The sequence below is a fragment of the Pelophylax lessonae genome (assembly GCF_965119305.1).
Source record: "Pelophylax lessonae genome assembly, chromosome: 4".
Taxonomy (NCBI): Eukaryota; Metazoa; Chordata; class Amphibia; order Anura; family Ranidae; genus Pelophylax; species Pelophylax lessonae.
Window position 1 is genome coordinate 639,038,062 of NC_138771.1, and position 22,522 is coordinate 639,060,583.

The following is a 22,522-nucleotide window of genomic DNA, read 5'->3' on the forward strand; positions in this document are numbered from 1 at the left end:
GAATGGTGGAACGCAATGCGGAAGTAAGAGGCTAGAAAGGTACTGAAAGTACCAGGATCTTACACACTAGTCTAAGCTGGACCACTGTAACTATGGCAAAATATCCACACCTGGATTTCTCCATTAAAACATATACTTACTTTTTAGCTTTGGCCACCTGAGATTTATATGAGTAGCACATGAGTGATCCACCAACCAAATCTAGAAGAGACCCCGACCAGCCAAGATAAAGAGCCGGACCGATTTCATACCTAGTAACAAAAGAATTGAGAAGTCTTATCAGTCACTTGTGATTGGTATTTCATAGTTGATTGCCATTGTTCACACCTAGGCGTGGCTATCTGTACATACTTGGTTCCTGGGTACAGAGGGTTGAAGAAGTCCTTAGTGATATTAAATGCGTACCAAGAGACAGAAATCCCAGCACAGATACCTGAGGAAGGAGAACATCATATATTCAGCAAGAGCCTCATGTAAAATCAATATGAAGTCCACCCCCCAGTAGGTATATTTACCAAGCCATGCTCTCTCGCCATTTACTAATGGACCAAGGATCCTGGGGAAGTTGGGACACCTGACTTCCTTTATGTGATAGGACCTGAGCTGCCAAACACCAGGACAGAATGCTTGCTGGTGGTGGTTGCAGTGTGTGCTAGGTGCCATGATGTCAACTCGCTGTCTAAGCTCTGACACCAGGCAACACCGGAGCGCAGAAAGGCAGAGACTAAGCAGTGAGAAGGTGATGAAGAAGCATAGCTGTGTAAGTTCATATATCTGGGGGATAGGCTTTGGGCAGATACAGGGCAAGAGTTTTTATTTAAGTTTCCCCATGTTGACACTAAAGCTGGCAATAGATAAATTGGAATTTGGCCAGTTGAGCAGGGAAAAAATATCAATGTATGGCTAGCTTAAGTGTAGCAAGGTGCTGCACTAGAGAAACATGGAGAAAGGGTAATTTCTCTCTTTGCAATCAGTTTACTTTCACGTTCTGCTGTTACTCTGAATGTTGCTGCACTATCCCTCCAGTCAGCAGCGGGGGGACTATAGCCAGAAAAGCCTATGGATTCCAATGCAGAATGTTGGGGATCATTGGGACTGAAGTCCAGTACAGTAGCCATAGACTGGGACTCATCGACTCTTTGACTGCAATTCCCAAGAGTACCATGAGTCAGAGTGTGAGTGGTGGAATAACTTTTACCAGACAGCTGTACAGACTGCTAACTCTTGGTGCTGAAGGAACCGATGAGAGCACATCTGTGTAACGCTCTGGGTTCTTAGTTCAATGGGGCTGGATCTACAGCTGCAGAATTCCACTCAGTAGTCTTGTAGAGATATGTTAAATCACCTGATCCAACACTCTTGACTCATCACAGTGGTTCAGCCTGATTCAGTATGCACATACACAAACACTCAGTTAATGATGTTGCAGGAGTGATAGGTAATTATGCAAGTAGCAGTGTAATGATACACTGAAGGTATAGGCTTTGAAGAGTGACAGTAGATGATGATAAGCACTCAGATAGTGATGTTGCAGTAGTGATAGTAGATGATGATAGGTAGAAGTAATAGTTACAATGGATAACACAGGTATGTTAGTCTCTTTGTAGGTGTGTGGAGGTAGGTTGGTAACTGATGCGAGAATCGGATATAGCTGGTAACCGATGTGAGAATCGGATAGGGCTGGTAACCGATGTGAGAATCGGATAGGCTGGTAACCGATGTGAGAATCGGATAGGGCTGGTAACCGATGTGAGAATCGGATAGGCTGGTAACCGATGTGGGAATCGGATAGGCTGGTAACCGATGTGAGAATCGGATAGGCTGGTAACCGATGTGAGAATCGGATAGGCTGGTAACCGATGTGAGAATCGGACAGGCTGGTAACCGATGTGAGAATCGGATAGGCTGGTAACTGATGTGAGAATCGGATAGGCTGGTAACCGATGTGAGAATTGGATAGGCTGGTAACCGATGTGGTGTTCAGAGGTATGCACAAACAGAGTTGCAGGGTAACAGATAGCAGTAGACACAAGAGCTAGCAATCTAGTTCAGGAATGCAGGGTTTAGTAAGCAGTAGGCACAAGAGCTAGCAATCTAGTTTAGTAATGCAGGTGATAGATACTAGAGAGCATGTATCCTAGAGCTAGCAACAGTTTTGTAATGCAGGTATTAGTTAGCAAGTGTTGTTGATAAGAGGGGGTCCCCTGTGGGGTGCTTATCAATAGCCAGTAGTGAGGGAGTGCAGGACAAGGTAGCGAGGCTCCGGTCAATCCAGGTATAGGGTATGTAGCTGGAAGATTCGGCAGCGTCAGGTTAGGCAGGTATCAGGAGCAGTTGCACGAACCATGTGTGAGTGCAGACCGTCAGTTAAAATAGCCACTCAGTGCGGCGCCTGATGATGATGTCAGCCCTGTTAAAGGAATACACACCTATATGCGTTCCACCTACCTGAGTGGTGGAACGCAACCCGGAAGTGAAGAGATAGAAAGGCACTGAGAGTGCCAGGATCTTACAATCTGTTGCATAAAACTGTCATTAAGTGCACCAACGCTTCTTAAAGGGCCCCGACGATAGCCAGTGTCATGTGGCAAATGGGAAAAAGGAAGTGCTCCTGGTTAAGGCTATTGTGCAAGATTGTATGGATGGAAATACAAAATGCAAATGGTAGTATCCTGAATTTAAAAATGCTCCACATGGGGAAAGTCAAAATTAAAATTAAAACAGTTTATTCAATGAAAGCAATGAACATCAAGTAGTAAATATGGCACTGAAGTGTCATGCACCTGGTCAAGGCCAAAGTTATTAGAGGGCTTCCCCTTCACCTTCTGTCCCGTTCCTCCTGGAGGTGATGACAGGATTTAACAAGGCATGGAGCGACATGGGTGCTTTGTAGGAGATCCTGGCCAGAAGAACCTTGCAGCAGGTGCCCAGCAGCAGGTGGTCCATTGGGCTGGCTGATGCACAGACACAGCAACAGGTGTGGAACCACGGGCAGCAAGCAGGCCAATGTAGGATATTCTGGCAGATGCAGAAGCACTGTAGCAGGAATAGCAGTCAGCAAGCAGGTTTGCAAGCAGGCGGATGCAGGATCTCGGGTGGTCAGGCATGTAAGAGTCGGTATCAGCCAGGCAGCAGAGGTGCAGAATCAGGAACCAAAACCGAGTCAGGGCCAAGCTGGGGTTGATATTGGGTGAGCAGAGAAGGTGAAAAACAGCAGGCAGAAGACAAGGTCACGTCACAAGCCAGAATCAGGAACAGGATATCAGGTACAAGCAGAATCCAGGCAAGCCGGGAAGTACAGGATCAGGTCACAAACGATAGAAGCTGACGACCACTCAGCAATCCTCTGATCTCTGGAGCCAGTTAAAAATTATGTTTGTCTTTACTAACTGGTTCAGTGCCCATTTTCTTTGATATGGTACTTTCAGTGATTTTCTGTGATATCGCATGTTTTGTACACTCAGCCTATTGTGTTAGAGGGTCTGAAGTTCTTAAAGAGGTTGAGGCACAGAACAGAGGACCCATCCTAACCAGAGCCACCTATGGGGGTAGCAATATATAAGTCACACCCCTCTCTGTGCCAGATATTCATCCCATTCATTCCCATTCATCCAGTGCTGGTGCAAGCATTTTTGACACCCTAGATCAGGTGTCTTCAAATTATGGCCCTCAAGTTGTTCAGGAACTACAATTCCCATCATGCCTAGTCCTGTCTGTGAATGTCAGAGTTTTACAATGCCGCAAGGGATGTGTATTTTCGCAACAGCTGGAGGGCCGTAGTTTGAGGATCCCTGCCCTAGACGAAACCTAATTTTGCGGCCCATTGGCTCCGCCCTCTTTGCCTTGCCCATGTATACGGTGGAGGTGGCAGCCTGACATCACGCAAAAAAGAACGCATGTCAACGCGGATAGGTTACCGCAGTACACAGTACGAAGAGAAGAGCTTCCAGCAGGGGAGGACTGGGCAAGGGGGCAATTGCCCTCTGGACCGCTCTGATACCCTATAAAAAGGCTGCACCGCTTCTGCCACAGACATGCCTAAATGATTCCTGGTGAAGAGAAGTAAAAAGTCCCCACCGCTGACCTACTGAGTGCGGGAAGAAGACAAGAACAGAGTGCAGGCCTCCCCCCCAAGCATGGATGGTGTAAACTGTGTCTGAGCAGAGGCCGGTTTCATGCCCCACTGGAGAATCTCCCCCGGCCAGCCCCAACTGAGCTTTCCCAGCTCCCCCCAACCGAGCTGTCCCAGATTCCCCCAACTGCCCCCTTCTGTTCAGGTTGGGAACCCGGATTCGGTCGATGGGTAGAGAGTACCTGGAACGGAGCTTAAGCCTGGAATGAGGGTCAGAAGGAGGCCGGGAAGAGAGAGATTGAGAGGGCGGCCGAGTTGCTGCACCATGGGCCTCTGGATTGTACTTGCCCCCCCTGGGCCGAATGTTGCCAGTCAGCCCCTGGCTCCCAGGACCACAGATCCCAGCATTCCTGGGCTGCTATGACATTGTCAGCCATGGTCAACCCAGGATGGTGCTGGAAATGAATGGAAGGAAGGTTGCCATGTACAGTCATCTGACAATCCAATGCCAAATCCTCCGTAGCGAAAGAGTCAATTATTGGGAGCAGTAGCAGTGCGTAGTTCCAGGAAAGCCTGGGTCTACAATCCCGATACTCCACAAGGACATAAGAATTGAAAGCAGATACTTGTAGGCACTGCAGGGTAGCTGGATTTTGCCAGTATTGTTTGCTTATTGTTGGCCCAAAAGGTTGACTTTATTGACACGCTATAAAAATTCACCAAGATGTCCTTGTTTCTTTTGGAGGTGGTCTGTGCCGCCCCAATCTGGTTCACCGGGGACATTTACAGACGTCTCCCTATTGTTCTTTGTCTTCTACTTATCAATCATATATTGTAAAATCATGACTGACTCATTGTTCACAGGGGTGAGGGACTTACAACCAAATTCTATTCTACTCACCTGCAAATATAGATAAAGCTCCAGCTGCTGTTATAAACTTTCCCTTCAGTACAGAATTCCCTTCAGCAACCTTCGTACATTGCAGTCCGATCATCCCACTCAGACAGGAGAAAAATCCAAAGATGACCGATGAAATGATCAGGGCCCGGAAAGCCTGCAGGTGACCTGTGATGGCGGACAAACAAATTTATGAAATAATGCGCCACAACAGCGATCCTCTACACCAAGGGTATGGAATTAAATTCACAGTGTCTGCTCAGTAAAATATTATTCCAGCAGAAGTCAGAATCTTGGATTGTGCTAAGGCTTAGATCCTTCACATCACAGCACCCCTTTTACATCACAGCACCCCCTTTACATCACAGCCCCCCCCCTTCACATCACAGCACCCCCTTTACATCACAGCCCCCCCCTTCACATCAAAGCACCCCCTTTAAATCACAGCCCCCCTTCCCATCACAGCACCCCTTCACATCACAACCCCCACTTTACATCACAGCCCCCCCTTCACATCACAGCACCCCCCCTTCACATCACAGCACCCCCTTCACATCACAGCACCCCCTTTACATCACAGCCCCCCTTCACATCACAGCACCCCCTTCACATCACAGCACCCCCTTTACATCACAGCCCCCTTCACATCACAGCCCCCCTTTTACATCACAGCCCCCCCTTCACATCACAGCACCCCCTTCACATCACAGCACCCCCTTTACATCACAGCCCCCCTTCACATCACAGCACCCCCTTAACATCACAGCACCCCCTTTACATCACAGCCCCCCTTCACATCACAGCCCCCCTTTTACATCACAGCCCCCTTCACATCACAGCACCCCCTTTACATCACAGCACCCCCTTTACGTCAGAGTCTTCAGTCCTCCCTTCACATCACAGTTCCCCTTTACATCACAGCCCCCCTTCACATCACAGCACCCCCTTCACATCACAGCACCCCCTTTACATCACAGCCCCCCTTCACATCACAGCCCCCCTTTTACATCACAGCCCCCCTTCACATCACAGCACCCCCTTCACATCACAGCACCCCCTTTACATCACAGCCCCCCCTTCACATCACAGCACCCCCTTTACATCACAGCACCCCCTTTACGTCAGAGTCTTCAGTCCTCCCTTCACATCACAGCACCCCCTTTACATCACAGCCCCCCCTTCACATCACAGCACCCCCTTTACATCACAGCACCCCCTTTACGTCAGAGTCTTCAGTCCTCCCTTCACATCACAATTCCCCTTTACATCACAGCCGCCCTTTACATCAGTGTCTTCATCCTCCCTTCCCTTCACATCACAGCACCCCCTTTACATCCCAGTCCCCCCCCCTTTACATCAGTGACTTCAGTCCTCCCCTCAAATCACAGCACCCCCCTTTACATCAGTGACTTCAGTCCTCCCTTCACATCACAGCACCCCCTTTACATCCCAGCCCCCCCCTTTACATCAGTGACTTCAGTCCTCCCCTCAAATCACAGCACCCCCCTTTACATCAGTGACTTCAGTCCTCCCTTCACATCACAGCACCCCCTTTACATCACAGCCTCCCCCCTTTACATCAGTGACTTCAGTCCTCCGGACTCCTCCCTTCACATCACAGCACCCCCTTTACATGACAGCCCCCCTTTACATCAGTGTCTTCAGTCCTCCCCTCTCATCACAGCACCCCTTCATTTCACACCTTCCCCCCTTACATCACAGCCCCCCCCTTTACAACACAATCCCTCTCTTTACATTACAGTCTTCCTTACATCACAATCCTCCTTTCCTTTACAGACCTTTTCATCACAGTCCCCCTTTATTTTACAGCCCCCCTTTACAATTTTCATCACATATCCCCTTTACATAACAGTCCCCCCTTCATATCACACCTACCCCCCTTACATCACAGCCCCCCTTTACATTGCAGCCTCCCTTACATCATAATCCCCCTTTTCTGTACAGACCTTTACATCACAGCCCCCCTTTTACATTACAGTCTCCCTTACATCACAATCCTCCTTTCCTTTACAGATCTTTACATCACAGAACCCCTTTATTTTACAGCCCCCCCCCCCCTTACATTTTACATCACATACCCCCTTTACATCACAGACCCCCTTCCCATCACAGTCCCCCCTTCATATCACACCTTCCCCCCTTACATCACAGCTCCCTTTACATTACAGTCTCCTTTACATCACAATCCCCCTTTCCTTTACATCACAGATCCCTTTACATTACAGCCCCCCACTTTACATCTCTGCCCTCTCCATTACATCACAGACCCTCTTTATTTTACAGCCCCCCTTTGCATTTTACATCACATACCCCCTTTATATCCCAGACCCCCTTCACATCACAGTCCCCCCTTCATATCTCACCTTCCCCTGTTACACCACAGACCCCCTTTAATTCACAGCCCCTCCTTACATCACAAACTCCCTTTACATTACAATCCCCCTTTACTTTACAGCCTCTCCCTTACATCACAGCCCCCCTTTACATCACAGACCCCCTTCAATTTAAAGACCCCCTTTACTTTACATCCCCCTTTACATCACGGACCCCCTTTACATTATAGCCCCCCCTTTACGTTATAGCCCCAACTTTTCATCACAGCCCCCCTCCCACACACCCTTTATATCACAGTCCCTCTTCACATCCCAGCCCCCCCCCCCCTTTACATTCCAGGCCCCTTTTTTCATTGATCATTGCACAAGTGAACAAAAATTGATTAAAATTGATTTAAATTAAACTGAAACAAAATGAATGTTGGCACTATATAAATGATATAATAATAATAATAATAATAATAATAATAATAATAATAATAATAATAATAATATAGACATCCTATTATTTCCACATACTTAATTGAAGAAAATACAAGTAAAAAAGTCAATATGCTGATTAGCTATCTTCTGCTGCCATCTTGTGGCAATTTTCCAGTATGCAGTTTAGAATTTCTTTTTTTATGGAATGTATTTCCCACACATGAAAGACGTTTAGAAATATAAAAAAAAGACGTCATTATTAATTGCAGGATCATGCATATTACATTTGAAACCTTTAGTGTTTCTATCCTGGCTGTTGTGTTGGTATATATATATATAGATATATATATATATATATATATATATATATATATATATATATATACATATACATATACATACATATACATATACATATATACATATTGTAAGCTTTAGGCCTTTATAATCAGGACCCTCTTAACCCTCTTGTATTGTATTGTATTTTAACTGTACTCTCTCCCTTTGTGCAAACTGCTTGCTATATAAATCCTAAATAATGATATGCCTATTAATAATTACACATTTAATATGCATGGTTCTGTATTTTTCTGTGTATAAAAAAAAAATATATATATATATACAAATGACTCCAGTGTTATATTCTCATTATGTTGTACTGATTAAGTTATCAAAAAGACCCCAGATCTCTCATTGACCTTCAAAAGTAAAACAAAATAAATGAATAAATAAATACATTTTGCCTTTAAGGGAAAAAAAAATCCCTTGTTGATGCCCGAGAGGTTTTTCTGTGTGTAAATAAAATAAATATCTATAGAAAAGACTCCTGTGTTATGTACTCATGATGTTGTACTGATTATTTTGTCAAAAAGACCCCAGATCTCTCATTTGCCTTCAAAAGTAAAAACAAAAAAAAAATACATTTTGCCTTTAAGGGGAAAAGAAATCCCTTGTTTATGCCTGAGAGGTTTTTCTGTGTATAAATTAAAAAAATATCTATACAAAAGACTCCTGTGTTATGTTCTCATTATGTTGAACTTATGACACCATCTAGTCCCCATGAAAATAGCTCCCCCACTACCTCTGATTTTTTTTTTTTTTTTTACATTTTTTTATCATGATAATATGATTTCTCATTTCAACATTTTGTGGTTAAAAAAAAAAAAAAAAAGGCAGGTGGCAGAAAACATAGACAGATACCCTGTATGTTATTGCTTTTCTTATTTATTCCCTCTTTATTTGTTTTAAACAATTAAATCATTGCCAATACATACAATTTAATATTCTTCTTTCTACATAAATGTAACCCTCTCAACCCCCCCCCCCCCCATGTAAAAAATAAAATGAAGGGAAAAAAAAACCCACTAGTACCTTTTTCCACTTCTCCCGGATCCCCCTCCTATTTTTTCCATACACACAAAACCTCCTCTATCCACCACCATGCTCCCTAATAGTGCAGTGTAGTGTAATGTACAGGTCTAAGATTCTAAACTGCATACTGAAATGTTACCACAAGAGGGCAGCAGATGTTACTGCATCAGAATATTAATTTCTCTATGTTTAAACATTTTAAAGGATCAGGTAAAGCCTTCAGGAAATAATAGGGGAGCTTCTTGTTTTCTGACTCTGATCTTGCTCCATTGCTCGCAAGCATGCATGCAGGGAAGTGTAAGGACATTTTACATGCACTTCTCTGTTTTGGGTCAGGGATTCACTAAAGCCCCGTACATACACGTACCGAATGTCGGCCGATCGATCGGCCGACTTTTGTCCGGTGCTGTCCTGTCGGCTGAAAACTGCAAAAGACTGCACATGAATTTTGTCGGCCAACAACAGCCGAATGCAGAAGTGATGTCATGTGATGGTTAACTTTCCGTGTGTCTTTTCTGAGCATGCCCAGTCTTGCTAATCGGCTGTTTGTCGGCCGAATTCTGTACTGACTGGCGAACAATCGGCCGTTCTGGTGTTGGCCAACAAAAATTTTAATGCCTGCACACCCGATTCTGTTCGGCCGAAAATGCGCTGTCGGCTGTCGGAAGCATCATACTAACAAGCCTACAATCGGCCGATCGGTCGTCGGCCGAATATTTACGGCCGACAATCGCTACGTGTGTACGGGGCTTTAGTGTTAAAGGAATGATAAGGATGAGAGCCCTCCTCTGCAAACCTTGGGTTTAAAACAGAACTCCAGTTTTGTTTATGAATTTTTGAATAAATTGCCCAGGGTTAAAAAAAAGAAAAACAAAATGTCGCTCTAGCTGAAATACTTCCTTGTCCTTCTGCTGACATTTGTTGCTCACGAGTAAAAATCAGTATTTTTTGCTAGAAAATCACTTAGAACCCCCAAACATATATATATATATATATATATATATAATTTTTTTTTTTATCAGAAACCCTAGAGAATAAAATAGAGATCATTGCCATATTTCTTGTCACACTGTATTTGCGCAGCGGTCTTTCAAGCGCAATTTAAAAAAAAAAAAATACACTTTAATGAATTAAAAAAAAAACAAAAAACATTAAAGTTAGCCCAATTTTTTGTATAATGTGAAAGAAGATGTTACACCGAGTAAATAGATACCCAACAGGTTATGCTTTAAAATTGCACACGTGGAATGGGGACAAAGTACAGTGCAATATCCATATGCAACGTTTTAAATTTTTTTTTTACAGGTTAATAGTTTAGAGTTACAGAGGAGGTCTAGTGCTAGAAATATTGCTCTCGCTCAAACAATCGCGGCAATACCTCACATGTGTGGTTTAAACACTGTTTATCTATTTAGGGATGACTTGCGTATGCTTTTGTGTGCGAGCACGGAGGGACGGGGCGCTTAAAAATTTTAGAATTTCTTATTTTTATTTCACTTTTCATTTTTTTTTTTTTTTTATCAATTTTAGGCCTCATGCACACTGGACGTTTTTACAGCGGTTGTTTTCGGCCTCAGACGTTTTTTCCTGCAGCGAATAAATTCCCCAGCATGTTCTCCTATGTCTCCATGCACACACAGGCTGTTTTCAGCAGTTTTTGGCAGGGGCGTTTTCTGGCTGTAAAAAAACCCCAAACACTAGTGGGTTTTTAGTAGAGTATTTCAGCTGTAAAAACGCTCTAACGTCAATAAACGCTGATAAACGCCAAAAAAACACCGCTAACTGGCGTTTTTTTACGATTTTTATTCCATTGCTTATTTTAAGCCTGGGCCTGGGAAAATGTCACGTGTCTGGGCGGAACAGAATTCGGGTGCGCAAATGGTAATGGATTACTACGCGTTTCGCTTTACAGTAGGGATCGACCAATTATCGCCAAAGCCGATATATTGAGGGCCGATCTACACTTTCCCCGATATATCGGAATCAGCCCGGAGGTTACTGATATTGGCGATATTTCGGTAAAGAGCTGTACCGGAGTGATGCCTGCAGCTAGAGGTATCACCCCGGTACCGGCGTCCATAGCCGACGGTCGACTGTCTTATAATGACAACCGATGTGGCTGAGAAGCCGCTCGACTGTCATTACAAGGAGCGGGAGGGGACGCTATCCCCCCCACCCAGCCGCCTTCCGCAGCTCGCCCGTGTCTCCCGTCCCATTGGGAGACCCGGGCAACCAGCCTGCACGGCCGCCGAAGTGACGACACGATCAAAGCCGCATTCGGCTCTGATCGGGTCTCCATGTAAAAACCCGGAAGTGGTGTCATGACATCACTTCCGGGTACTCGGCGCCAGATTAAAAAGAATGACAGCATTCAATACAGCCAAACTTGGCTGTTTTGAATCCTTTTAAGTGCAGATGAGGGGTTTGGGGTCTTTTAGATCCCCAGATCCCTCCACAACAGTACCTGTCAAGTGTAAAAATAATTTTTTTTTTTTAAATGTACAAAAATATCCCTCTTATCTAGGAATCTCAACTCCTCCCCATGCCAATCCATGCTGTGAGATAGCCCCTCCAAAAAGGGAGATTCGGGAGATGAACAATACATGAAAGGTGTTTAGGTAAGTGCTTTGTAACATTTCTTATAGCACAAGAATCTGAAACATGCCCTATGTATGCCAAGATCTGGCAAGTAGATAACACAGATCGGCGAAAATGTCACATGTCCGGACTGAACAGAGTTCTTGTGCGCCAAATGCCAATGGATCACTACGCATTTCGCTATACAGCTTCCTCTGGAGATCCCATTGGTGATTACATGAGGTAGGGCCTTCATAACAAAGGGAAGTCTCCAAAGGACATGTAGGGTATCCGCAATGTTATTATGTAGATATACAGTGCCTTGCAAAAGTATTTGACCCCCTTGAACTTTGCGACCTTTTGCCACATTTCAGGCTTCAAACATAAAGATATAAAACTGTAATTTTTTGTGAAGAATCAACAACAAGTGGGACACAATCATGAAGTGGAACAAAATTTATTGGATATTTCAAACTTTTTTAACAAATAAAAAACTGAAAAATTGGGCGTGCAAAATTATTCAGCCCCTTTACTTTCAGTGCAGCAAACTCTCTCCAGAAGTTCAGTGAGGATCTCTGAATGATCCAATGTTGACCTAAATGTTTAATGATGATAAATAGAATCTACCTGTGTGTAATCAAGTCTCCGTATAAATGCACCTGCACTGTGATAGTCTCAGAGGTCCGTTTAAAGCGCAGAGAGCATCATGAAGAACAAGGAACACACCAGGCAGGTCCGAGATACTGTTGTGGAGAAGTTTAAAGCCGGATTTGGATACAAAAAGATTTCCCAAGCTTTAAACATCCCAAGGAGCACTGTGCAAGCGATAATATTGAAATGGAAGGAGTATCAGACCACTGCAAATCTACGAAGACCTGGCCGTTCCTCTAAACTTTCAGCTCATACAAGGAGAAGACTGATCAGAGATGCAGCCAAGAGGCCCATGATCACTCTGGATGAACTGCAGAGATCTACAGCTGAGGTGGGAGACTCTGTCCATAGGACAACAATCAGTCGTATACTGCACAAATCTGGCCTTTATGGAAGAGTGGCAAGAAGAAAGCCATTTCTTAACCACTTAAGCCCCGGAAGATTTTACCCCCTTCCTGACCAGGGCCTATTTTGCGATTCGGCACTGCGTGACTTTAACGGACAATTGCGCGGTCGTGCGACGCTGTACCTAAACAAATTTGACGTCCTTTTTCCCCACAAACAGAGCTTTCTTTTGGTGGTATTTGATCACATGTGCGATTTTTTGATCATGCGCTATAAACAAAAAATTTTGCAAAAATAACAATATTTTTCAAATTTTTCTATATGAAATTCCCCAAAAAAAATGTAAACAGCAAAATTTTTTGTACATTTTAGGCCAATTTTTTTTATGCTACATATGTTTGGTAAAAAAAAAAAAAAAAAAAACACAGATTTTTCTGGTCAAGATATCACTAATGATGCTGTCACCCTCAATATACACCATTGGAGTACTTCCGAAGGCTTGTGTCAGAAGACATGATCCGGGCTCTCACAGATCACACCAATGAGTACATTCTTAAAAAAGAAGCATCAATAAATGCCAACACAAAGGTAATAGAATAAATGATTGCCATGTACAGTATCTCACAAAAGAAAGTTCAAAAAACAAACATAGTTTTCCCTCACAGGGGTTTTAAGCATTTCTTCTCCTTAACATAAACAACCTTTAGCCCTTCTGGCTTGTCCTTGCAGCGCTGGTGCTCTGGCCTTACACCCCAGGCCTGTGTCTGTCTCCTACAGACTGTTCACTGACCAGCTTGCTGCACTGGCTCCACCGCGGAACCCTCCTGACTCCTTGACCAGACTACCTGTCTGCTAGGGTGAAGCCCAGAACCATGGTCAGGTTGCTACTAAAAGCCCAGCACACACCTGACTAATTAGTATGCCGGCTGCTCTGAATACCTGGACCCAGGTTTGGAGATTTTATCCCACCCGGATCTCTTAGAAATCTCCAGGCTCCAAAATATACTTTAGAAAACCATGAGGAAACTGAAAAGCCATTTTCCTCTTCACGTCACAAGCTCCCTGGAGCCCCACAACCCACCTGGTTGAGAATTCTGGTTCAAAATCACTTTCTAGACCCTGGCAGGGCAACGCTCTGCATAACCACATATGACCAATCAAGAAAATCGAGCCTGGGTTGCCAAGACGCTGAAAGAATACGTGCTCCATCTGTAAAAGAACTGCTGAATGTAAAGCTGCCACTTCTACTGCTCATAGAGTACGTGCCGTCCCGTAAAAAAAGGATTAAGCTGCACTTATTCTGATGAATTGCCTCTTTGAAAACTTCTCTACTTCTAGAACTGCAAACTTCAGATGTAATAAGATGTAAGTATACATTGTGATGGAGTGTCTCCATTTCTAGCTATGATTGACATCCCTGCTAATGGCCCGTGTAAAAAACCGGTACCACTTCATACCAATGTCTTGGCAGTCATACAATCTGCCATCTCATTACGGCTTTCTTAGGCCTTTATACCGTGGAGGACATAAGAACAGACAGGTGCTCAATATCATAGTTGCCAACATTTGAAAAAAAATTTCCAGGGACACTTTGCAGCACAGCTATCAATTACTTACCACACCCACTTCCAGGAAGCTCCGGAATCTTCCGGAAACTTCCGGAAGCTAATTGCAGGAAATTAAAAAGGGAATTTCAAACTTAAGGCCAAAGTAGCAGAGTTTAAATAATTCTCCCATTCAGCTGCACTACTTCTGCGTAACATTTGCGATTAACGGGCGCTTCCAGGGACAATGTAAATTACAGGCTCCTATTTGCCGGGACTGTCCCTGCATAAAGGGGACAGTTGGCAGGTATGCAATATGTTCAGTAAATTACACAATAAAAAGCCTTAATTCCGACCCTTGAGATGGGTTACCTAATCAAGAACATATCGCAAAATAAATACATAAATAAATCTACATTAGTCAGCCTTGACCATGGTTGGACTGGCCCACTGGAGCCCCAGGGGCTACTGGCAGATCCCAAGAATACAGCCAAAAAATTAATTAAAAAGTACTTATTGGATGTCATTCCTAATGACTAATTTCTGTCTGTCATTTCGTCCCATCATTTTTGCTAATATTATGCTTGCCTCTGCGCTAATTGTTCCAACCAAGAGCCCCCAGCCAAATAATTCTCATCAATTCTCAGGGTGCAAAGCAACTTCAGCAAGTCACAAAATGATTGGTGGCTGCCGCCCATCCTTCGTCTCCTCCTCACTTCTCAGAGTCATAGAAACACTCTTCTGTTTGGACAGGACAGGTTTGCTCTCAGGGTCATGATAATTAAAAGCCCTATAGACTTAAAAAAAAATAAAATAAAACATACTCGAAGGTGGAGCAATCCAAGGGTTCTATGTACCAGCCTTGGATCCACTGTAGACCAATCAAAGGAAGTGGCCATGATTTAGACTTAAAATCGGCAGTATGCTTGTACATGATATGAAATCTTGTGTCAGAGAATCAAGTGCATGGCTATGCCCAAGGATCTGCTAACACGTACCTGGTGGTAGAGCCTGACATAAAGAGGAAAGCCTCTCTTACAGCTCCAGCTCCTTCACCACTGGTGGAGAGACAATGGCCGCAAGAGCACAGTGATGTATGAGCACCTGTAGCATGTCCGGCAGACCGCGCTGGTAGAGAGACAGTGCTTTGCCATACATTGCCGGCCCTACCATGGGTCCCGCTGGGTCCATTGGACCCAGGCGGCACTTAGAGAGGGGCAGCAATTTGACTCCCAAGATTTTCTTTTCCAGCAGTTTTGTGTGTCATCATTTTGTGGTGCGTTATGGACGGCATTTCCCCATCTCATACTGCCGCCCATAGTGCAAACTGATGGGAATGTCCCTCGCGTGATCGTGGTGTGCGCAATGACGTCAGAGCGTACTCCATCTCATGCAGGGCAGGCTGGATCTTCTTGGGGGGGGGGGGGGGACAGGAGGACTGAGGACAGACAGTTGGTGTTTGGTGGACTGGTCTGGTCTGGTGGTGAGTTATGGAAGAAGATAACAGATTACTGTATACAATATTTTCAAAATGTTATATTTATATAACATAATGAATGTGGGGGCATTTTGGTATTTTGGTGGGCATGATTTTTTTGGGGGAAGCATTTCATTCTTGGACCCAGGCAGCACAATGCCTTGGGCCAGCCCTGTTGCCAAAGATGAACCAGATGGCAGAGACAGCAGATAGCGGGCAGGGGCAGTAGAACCAGAACTATCAGACAGCAGACTGGCTAATTCTTGGCTGACAGAAGACAGGTTGCTGGTGCTGAGCAAGCCAGTGGAGTTCAGGTAGGTAGGACACCAATCAGGGAGCATTTGGCAGACAGGACATGGCAAGATGCGGAGACAGACACGCCAAGTCGGTAACAGAAGATCAGGTCAGGCAGAAGCGGCAGGCAGAAGAGTAGTCAGGAGACTGACGTTAGCAATGGTGGAGCAGATCAGATAAGACAAGAAGCAGAGGCAGATTTCAGAGTCAAGCTGGGGTCAGGGTAGGTAGTGTTCAAGCATGGTCAGATGCAAGCCGGGTCAGCAACAAGGAGTTAAGCACAGAGACTGGTAACAGGTTACATGGAAATGCTGTAGATGAGACAGCAATGAGTACAGCAGTCCCAGTTAAATAGTCCATTTGGCGGGTGACAGGTGCATGCATGCCCAGTGATGCACATGTGCGCATGCTTGTGCACATCGGCATAGGTACTTGCTGGCCTGCACACACATATGTGCCTTGAAGCAACATCCATACTATGGGCAAGCCTTCCTTGATATCTGGCCATGCGCGTACTGTAACTCGTACTCCCAAGCATAGTTAGGGCTGTGCACGTGTCCATTCATTATTGTGAATTAGCATGCACGTTCAACACTGGCTTTAGGTGCCTAGAGCCCTATTTAAAGCAAATTACAACCAAGGAGACTTGCTGAGTGGTCACCCACTCCTGTGACTCATGACCTGACCTGCCATCTAGTTTGACTCGGCCTGACTCCGCTGTATCCACATCCCCTGTTGCAGACTCTGGCTTGTATCCAGACTTTGTTTTCTGTCTGCTGATTTGGTAAAGTACAGTGACATTACCGCCCATCTGATATGGACCCTGGCCTAACTTCTGACCCTTCTCCAGCCTTTCGATTTGGCACCTACCTCTTCTACCATGCTGTTGCCTTGACTTTGGCTTGTCTTCTGCACTTGTGGGCCCCTGTGCTCCCCCGTGTGCCAGAATTCTGCACAAGGTCCGGCCTGAGCATCCACAGCATCCCAGTAGTATCCAGACTATCTTCAGATCATCTGCTGTATCTGGACCCACCATATCATCACATTCCAGCTCTAGACTGCATAATGCTGACATGGTGGCAGTGGTGTATTTTGGTTTTGTGCTGCCCAAGACAAGACTAAATTTGCGCCCCCCCCCCCTTTCTATGTAAATTTGGGCGCCCACTCCTTTTTTTAACGGATGTGACTCCCTCCGGAATTGAAAGACTACAAGTCCCAGCATGAACCCCTGAGATCTCACGGGGGTGGGTGAGGGAGAGAGAGGGGTGGATGAGGGAAAGAGAGGGGGGGGTGGGTGAGAGAGAGAGGGGGTGGGTAAGAGAGAGAGAGGGGGTGGGTGAGAGAGGAAGGGATGAAAGAGAGAGGGGGGTGAGAGAGAGGGAGGATGAGAGAGAGAGAGAGGGAGGATGAGAGAGAGTGTGAGAGAGGGGGATGAGAGAGAGGGGTGTGAGAGAGGGGGGATGAGAGAGAGGAGAGATGAGAGAGGGGGGATGAGAGAGAGGAAGAGAGAGAGGAGGGGTGAGAGAGGGGGAGAGAGAGAAAGGAGGGATGAGAGAGAGAGAGGGGGATGTGAAAGAGAGGGAGAGAGAGAGGGGTGGGTGAGAGGGGGTGAGTGAGAGGGGGTGAGTGAGAGAGAGGGGGGGTGAGAGAGGCGGCTCTAGCAACCAGTGGCCAATAGAGTCTCAGGTGGAGGGGGGCGGCTTGTTTGCTGCCCCCCTGCAAAGTGCCGCCCTAGGCCTATGCCTTGTTGGCCTAGGCCAAAATACAGCACTGCTTGGTGGTGCCCTCAAACTCTCCCCTGTGACTCCCTTATCTGTTCCTATTACTGTTTCTCCCTTCGCTCACTTCTCTGTGTTTATACATAGCTTTGCTGAGAGGGGCAGAGAGGGATACGCTGGGTGGGGATAGGTGGAGCTGGGCAAGGAGAGCCAAATTGGACGAGTAGAGGAAGTATAAAATGAACGACTCTCTATTCTCTTGTGGCCTAAAATGGAATGCTGGACAACTGCCACACATCCAGGCCAACCCGTAATGATCTCCTGTAATCCTCTGTCTACACAACAAGCGATAATGACACCTTCAAGAAATTAACACCACTGACAGGCATTCATAATTCTTTATTACTCATAATTAATGGGATTACCGTTTCCCCCCAGGTAATTCTAATGCTATTGTTTCCAGATGAGTTGTCATGTTTGCAAAGTCTGGTTTTTATAAGATGTGTTGTAACCATACCCCAGGCATCACCGTTGTTGTCATGATTCGAGCCTTAGAACCGCTGGCCTCAGACGTCATGTCCATTGTGGTGGTTTGACCAATGACAGCAGCTGTTGTGTTGAGTTTGCAAATGAACCTTCGTGTGAACTTGTCAGCCACTTTAAAGTGAACGGTTTAATTTATAAACATTATAAAATTAGGATTGAGTTCCTACTAAGTGTTGTATCCAACCACATGTACACACGTGAAGGTTCTCAATGATCTAGATCAGTGGTCTCCAAACTGTGTGAACCTTTGCTTATCTTTATCTGGCCCTATTCTCTTTAATAAAAGATTCTCCCTACTGACACCAACAGTGGAGCATAATTTCTGCCACTGACACCAACGATGGGCAATTATTCCTCCCCTTGACAGCAATGATGGGGCTCTATTCTTCCCACTGACACCAACAATGGGCCACTATTCCTCCCACTAACACCAGTGAAAGTGTACTATTCTTCCCACTGACACCAACAATGGGCCACTATTCCTCCCACTAACACCAGTGAAAGTGTACTATTCTTCCCACTGACACCAACAATGGGCCACTATTCCTCCCACTAACACCAGTGAAAGTGTACTATTCTTCCCACGGACACCATTGATGGGGCACTATTCCTCCCACTGACACCCGTATTGGGGCACTATTCCTCCCACTGATACCAAGGATGGGGCACTATTCCTCTCACTGACACCAATGATGGGGCACTATTCCTCTCACTGATACCAATGATGGGGCACTATTCCTCCCACTGATACCAATGATGGGGCACTATTCCTCTCACTGATACCAATGATGGGGCACTATTCCTCCCACTTATACCAATATTGGGGCACTATTCCTCCCACTTATACCAATGATGGGGCACTATTCCTCCCACTTATACCAATATAGGGGCACTATTCCTCCCACCGATATCAATAATGGGGCATATTCCTCCCACTTATACCAATGATTGGGCACCATTCCTCCCACTGATACCAATATAGGGGCATTATTCCTCCCACCGATATCAATAATGGGGCACTATTCCTCCCATTTATGCCAATATTGCGGCATTATTCCTCCCACCGATACCAATAATGGGGCACTATTCCTCCCACTGATACGAATAATGGGGCATTGTTCCTCCCACTTATATCAATAATGGGGCATTATTCCTGCCACCGATATCAATAATGGGGCATTATTCCTCCCACCGATATCAATAATGGGGCATTATTCCTCCCACCGATATCAATAATAGGGCACTATTCCTCCCATTTATTCCAATATTGTGGCATTATTCCTCCCACCGATACCAATGATGGGGTGCTCCACTTATACCAATGATGGGGTGCTCCACTTATACCAATGATGGGGTGCTATACCTCCCACTGACAACAACGTTGGGCCCAGGGCTGGCCCAAGACATTGTGCTGCCTGGGTCCAAGAATAAAATGCTGCCCCCCCCCCCCCCCCCACAAACAAAAAAAAAAATCATGCCCACCAAAAGGTCCCCACATCCATTATTTTCTTTCATGATAGTTAAAACTAGAAGTCAGATTTACTGGTGATGGCACTGATGGGGCACTGTGATTGCACTGATGGCACTGTATTGACACTAATGGGGCACTGTGATGGCACGCTGTGATGGCACTGATGGCACTGTATTGACGCTAATGGGGCACTGTGATAGCACTGATGGGGCACTGTAGTGGCACTGGTGGGGCACTGTGATAGCACTGAAGGGGCACTGTGATTGCACTGATGGTGCACTGTGATTGCACTGGTGGGGTACTGATGACACTAATTGCACTGATGGGGCACTGTATTGACATTGATGGGGCACTGTGATGACTCACTGTGATCGCACTGATGGGACACTGATGGCACTGTGATTGCACTGATGGCACAGTGATTGCACTGATGGGGCACTGTGATTGCACTGATGGCAATGTTATTACACTGATGGGGCACTGATGGCAGTGTGATTTCACAGATGGGGCACTGTGATTGCATTGATGGGGCACTGTGATGACTCACTGTGATCGCACTGATGGGACATTGATGGCACTGTGATTGCACTGATGGCATAGTGATTGCACTGATGGGGCACTGTGATTGCACTGATGGCAATGTTATTACACTGATGGGGCACTGATGGCAGTGTGATTTCACAGATGGGGCACTGTGATTGCATTGATGGGGCACTAATGGCGATGTGATTACACTGATGGGGCTCTGTGATTGCACAGATAGCACTGTGATTAAATTTATAGAGCACTGTGGTTGCACTGATGGGGCACAGATGGCACTGTGATTGCACAGATGGCACTGTGATTGAACTGATAGGGCACTGTGATTGCGCTAATGGGGCACTGATGGCACAATGATTGCACTGATGGGGCACTGTGATTGCACTAATAGGGCACTGGTGGCACTGTGATTGCACTGATGGGGCACAAATGACACTGTGATTGCACAGATGGCACTGTGATTGCACTGATAGGGCACTGATGGCACAGTGATTACACTGATGGGGCATGGATGGCACTGTGATTGTACTGATGGGGCACTGATGGGGCATGGATGGCACTGTGATTGCACTGATGGGGCATGGATGGCACTGTGATTGCACTGATGGGGCCCTGATGGCACAGTGATTGCACTGATGGGGCACCGATGGGGCATGGATGGCACCGTGATTGCACTGACGGGGCACTGTGATTGCACTGATGGGGCACAGGTGGCAGTGTGATTGCACTGATGGCACTGAGATTGCACTGAGCTGAGTGAACAACATACATAAGAGAAACAAATTAAGCCAGGCCAGCCACTCACATTTACTATGAATGGAGAACTCAACTCACTATCTGGCAAAGTGGTGCCTGAGCCTCTTTCATCTTGAAGCATTGTCTCTGATGAGAGGGTACTGCTATGCTGTGTGTCTGACACTGACTGTGATGAGGATGTTGTGCACCTTCCCGCCGGCAAACATGCTCTGCTCCCTAACCCATCTTCCCTTCTGGCTCTGCCCCCCAAGCCAAGCCCATCCCACGTATCTACAAACCATTGCCGCTGGTCCCGCTTGGCCGCTCCCTGGCAGCACTGTACACAGGAGGAGGAGCCGAGGGGGTGAGGTGACGCTGTCCGTCCGTGACGGACATATGCTGGAGGCTGGATTCACACTGCATTTCCCGGGACATAGAGATGGCGGCCAGGGCCGCCCCTGCTTAAACTGCCGCCTGGGTCCAATGGACCCACAGGGACCCATGGTAGGGCCGGCCCTGGTTGGGCCACCATTCCTCCTACTGATACAAACATTGGGGCCCTCTTCCTCCCCCTAATACCAAAGATGCTGTAGCGGAGTAGCCGTACGATCCACGATATCTCCACTGGTAGTCAGGCAGAGCATACAATAATCCTGGTAGCGTATAATATTAACAACCCTATAATAACCAGCAGACACATGGCTTGAAGGTCAACACTAGACTGCCTTGTTTATTGAAAAAACAGGGATTACACTCAGCCAAAACCCCTCCCTCTTCGAGACATTCCACGCACAAAACTGAACATCCCATAATACCTTACTCTGCCAGACAAACAATAGGACAATATCCAGTGGCTGTGTTTGCAACACGGGGTCTCCACAGAGGGACAGCAGGGGTTTCCAATACACATTCATGAGCCAGCAGCTAACACAATACAAAATCCTACAGGTACTGCTCGGGTTACGTTTACACATACAATGCACACATAATACAGTTGTACAATCATTCCTGACAGAATACTCTGTAAGTGGCGATGTTTGCCACAATGCTCCCCCCAGAACCAAGCCGGCATACACAGTCTGATCCATAACGGATCGGCTTGGGGATGTCCGGGGAATACTCACAGATAATATTTCCAGTTCAGTTTGTCGAGATAACCGTCAGCATTGCCATTCTGTTTTCCGGGGCGGTAGTGAATAGTAAAGTCATAAGGTTGTACCACCAAACTCCAGTGCAACAACCGGGCTCAATACTGTTCTTAATCCAAACATTGAAGCGTCTGGACCTCAGAAGGCCAGTACGTCTCCAGGATATTGGCCGGGGATCTGGACTGGCAGGATCGCTGAGGGCAACTGGCCTAGATCGTTCCCCAGTAAGATGTCGGTGGGGAGCTCCCGTATCAACCCCACATCAATCAGACCTGACCCGGCACCCCAATTCAAGTGGACCCTCGCAGTGGGTAGTCGGTGTACTGCTCCCCCTGCCATCCGTACCACTGCTGAGACT

At 46.1% G+C, this 22,522-nt stretch overlaps 1 protein-coding gene across 1 annotated transcript in view; it reads right to left on the reverse strand.

Annotated features, from left to right (window-relative positions):
- Positions 1–22,522, reverse strand: part of LOC309553210 (claudin-15-like) — a gene marked incomplete at its 5' end in the record, with an annotated part of 69,302 nt that overhangs the window by 10,227 nt on the left and 36,553 nt on the right. The window contains 3 exons of the mRNA XM_082254162.1: positions 141–251; positions 352–433; positions 4,974–5,138. Of these exons, the coding sequence (XP_082110288.1) occupies positions 141–251; positions 352–433; positions 4,974–5,138 (358 nt within the window). The remainder of the gene's footprint in view (positions 1–140; positions 252–351; positions 434–4,973; positions 5,139–22,522) is intronic.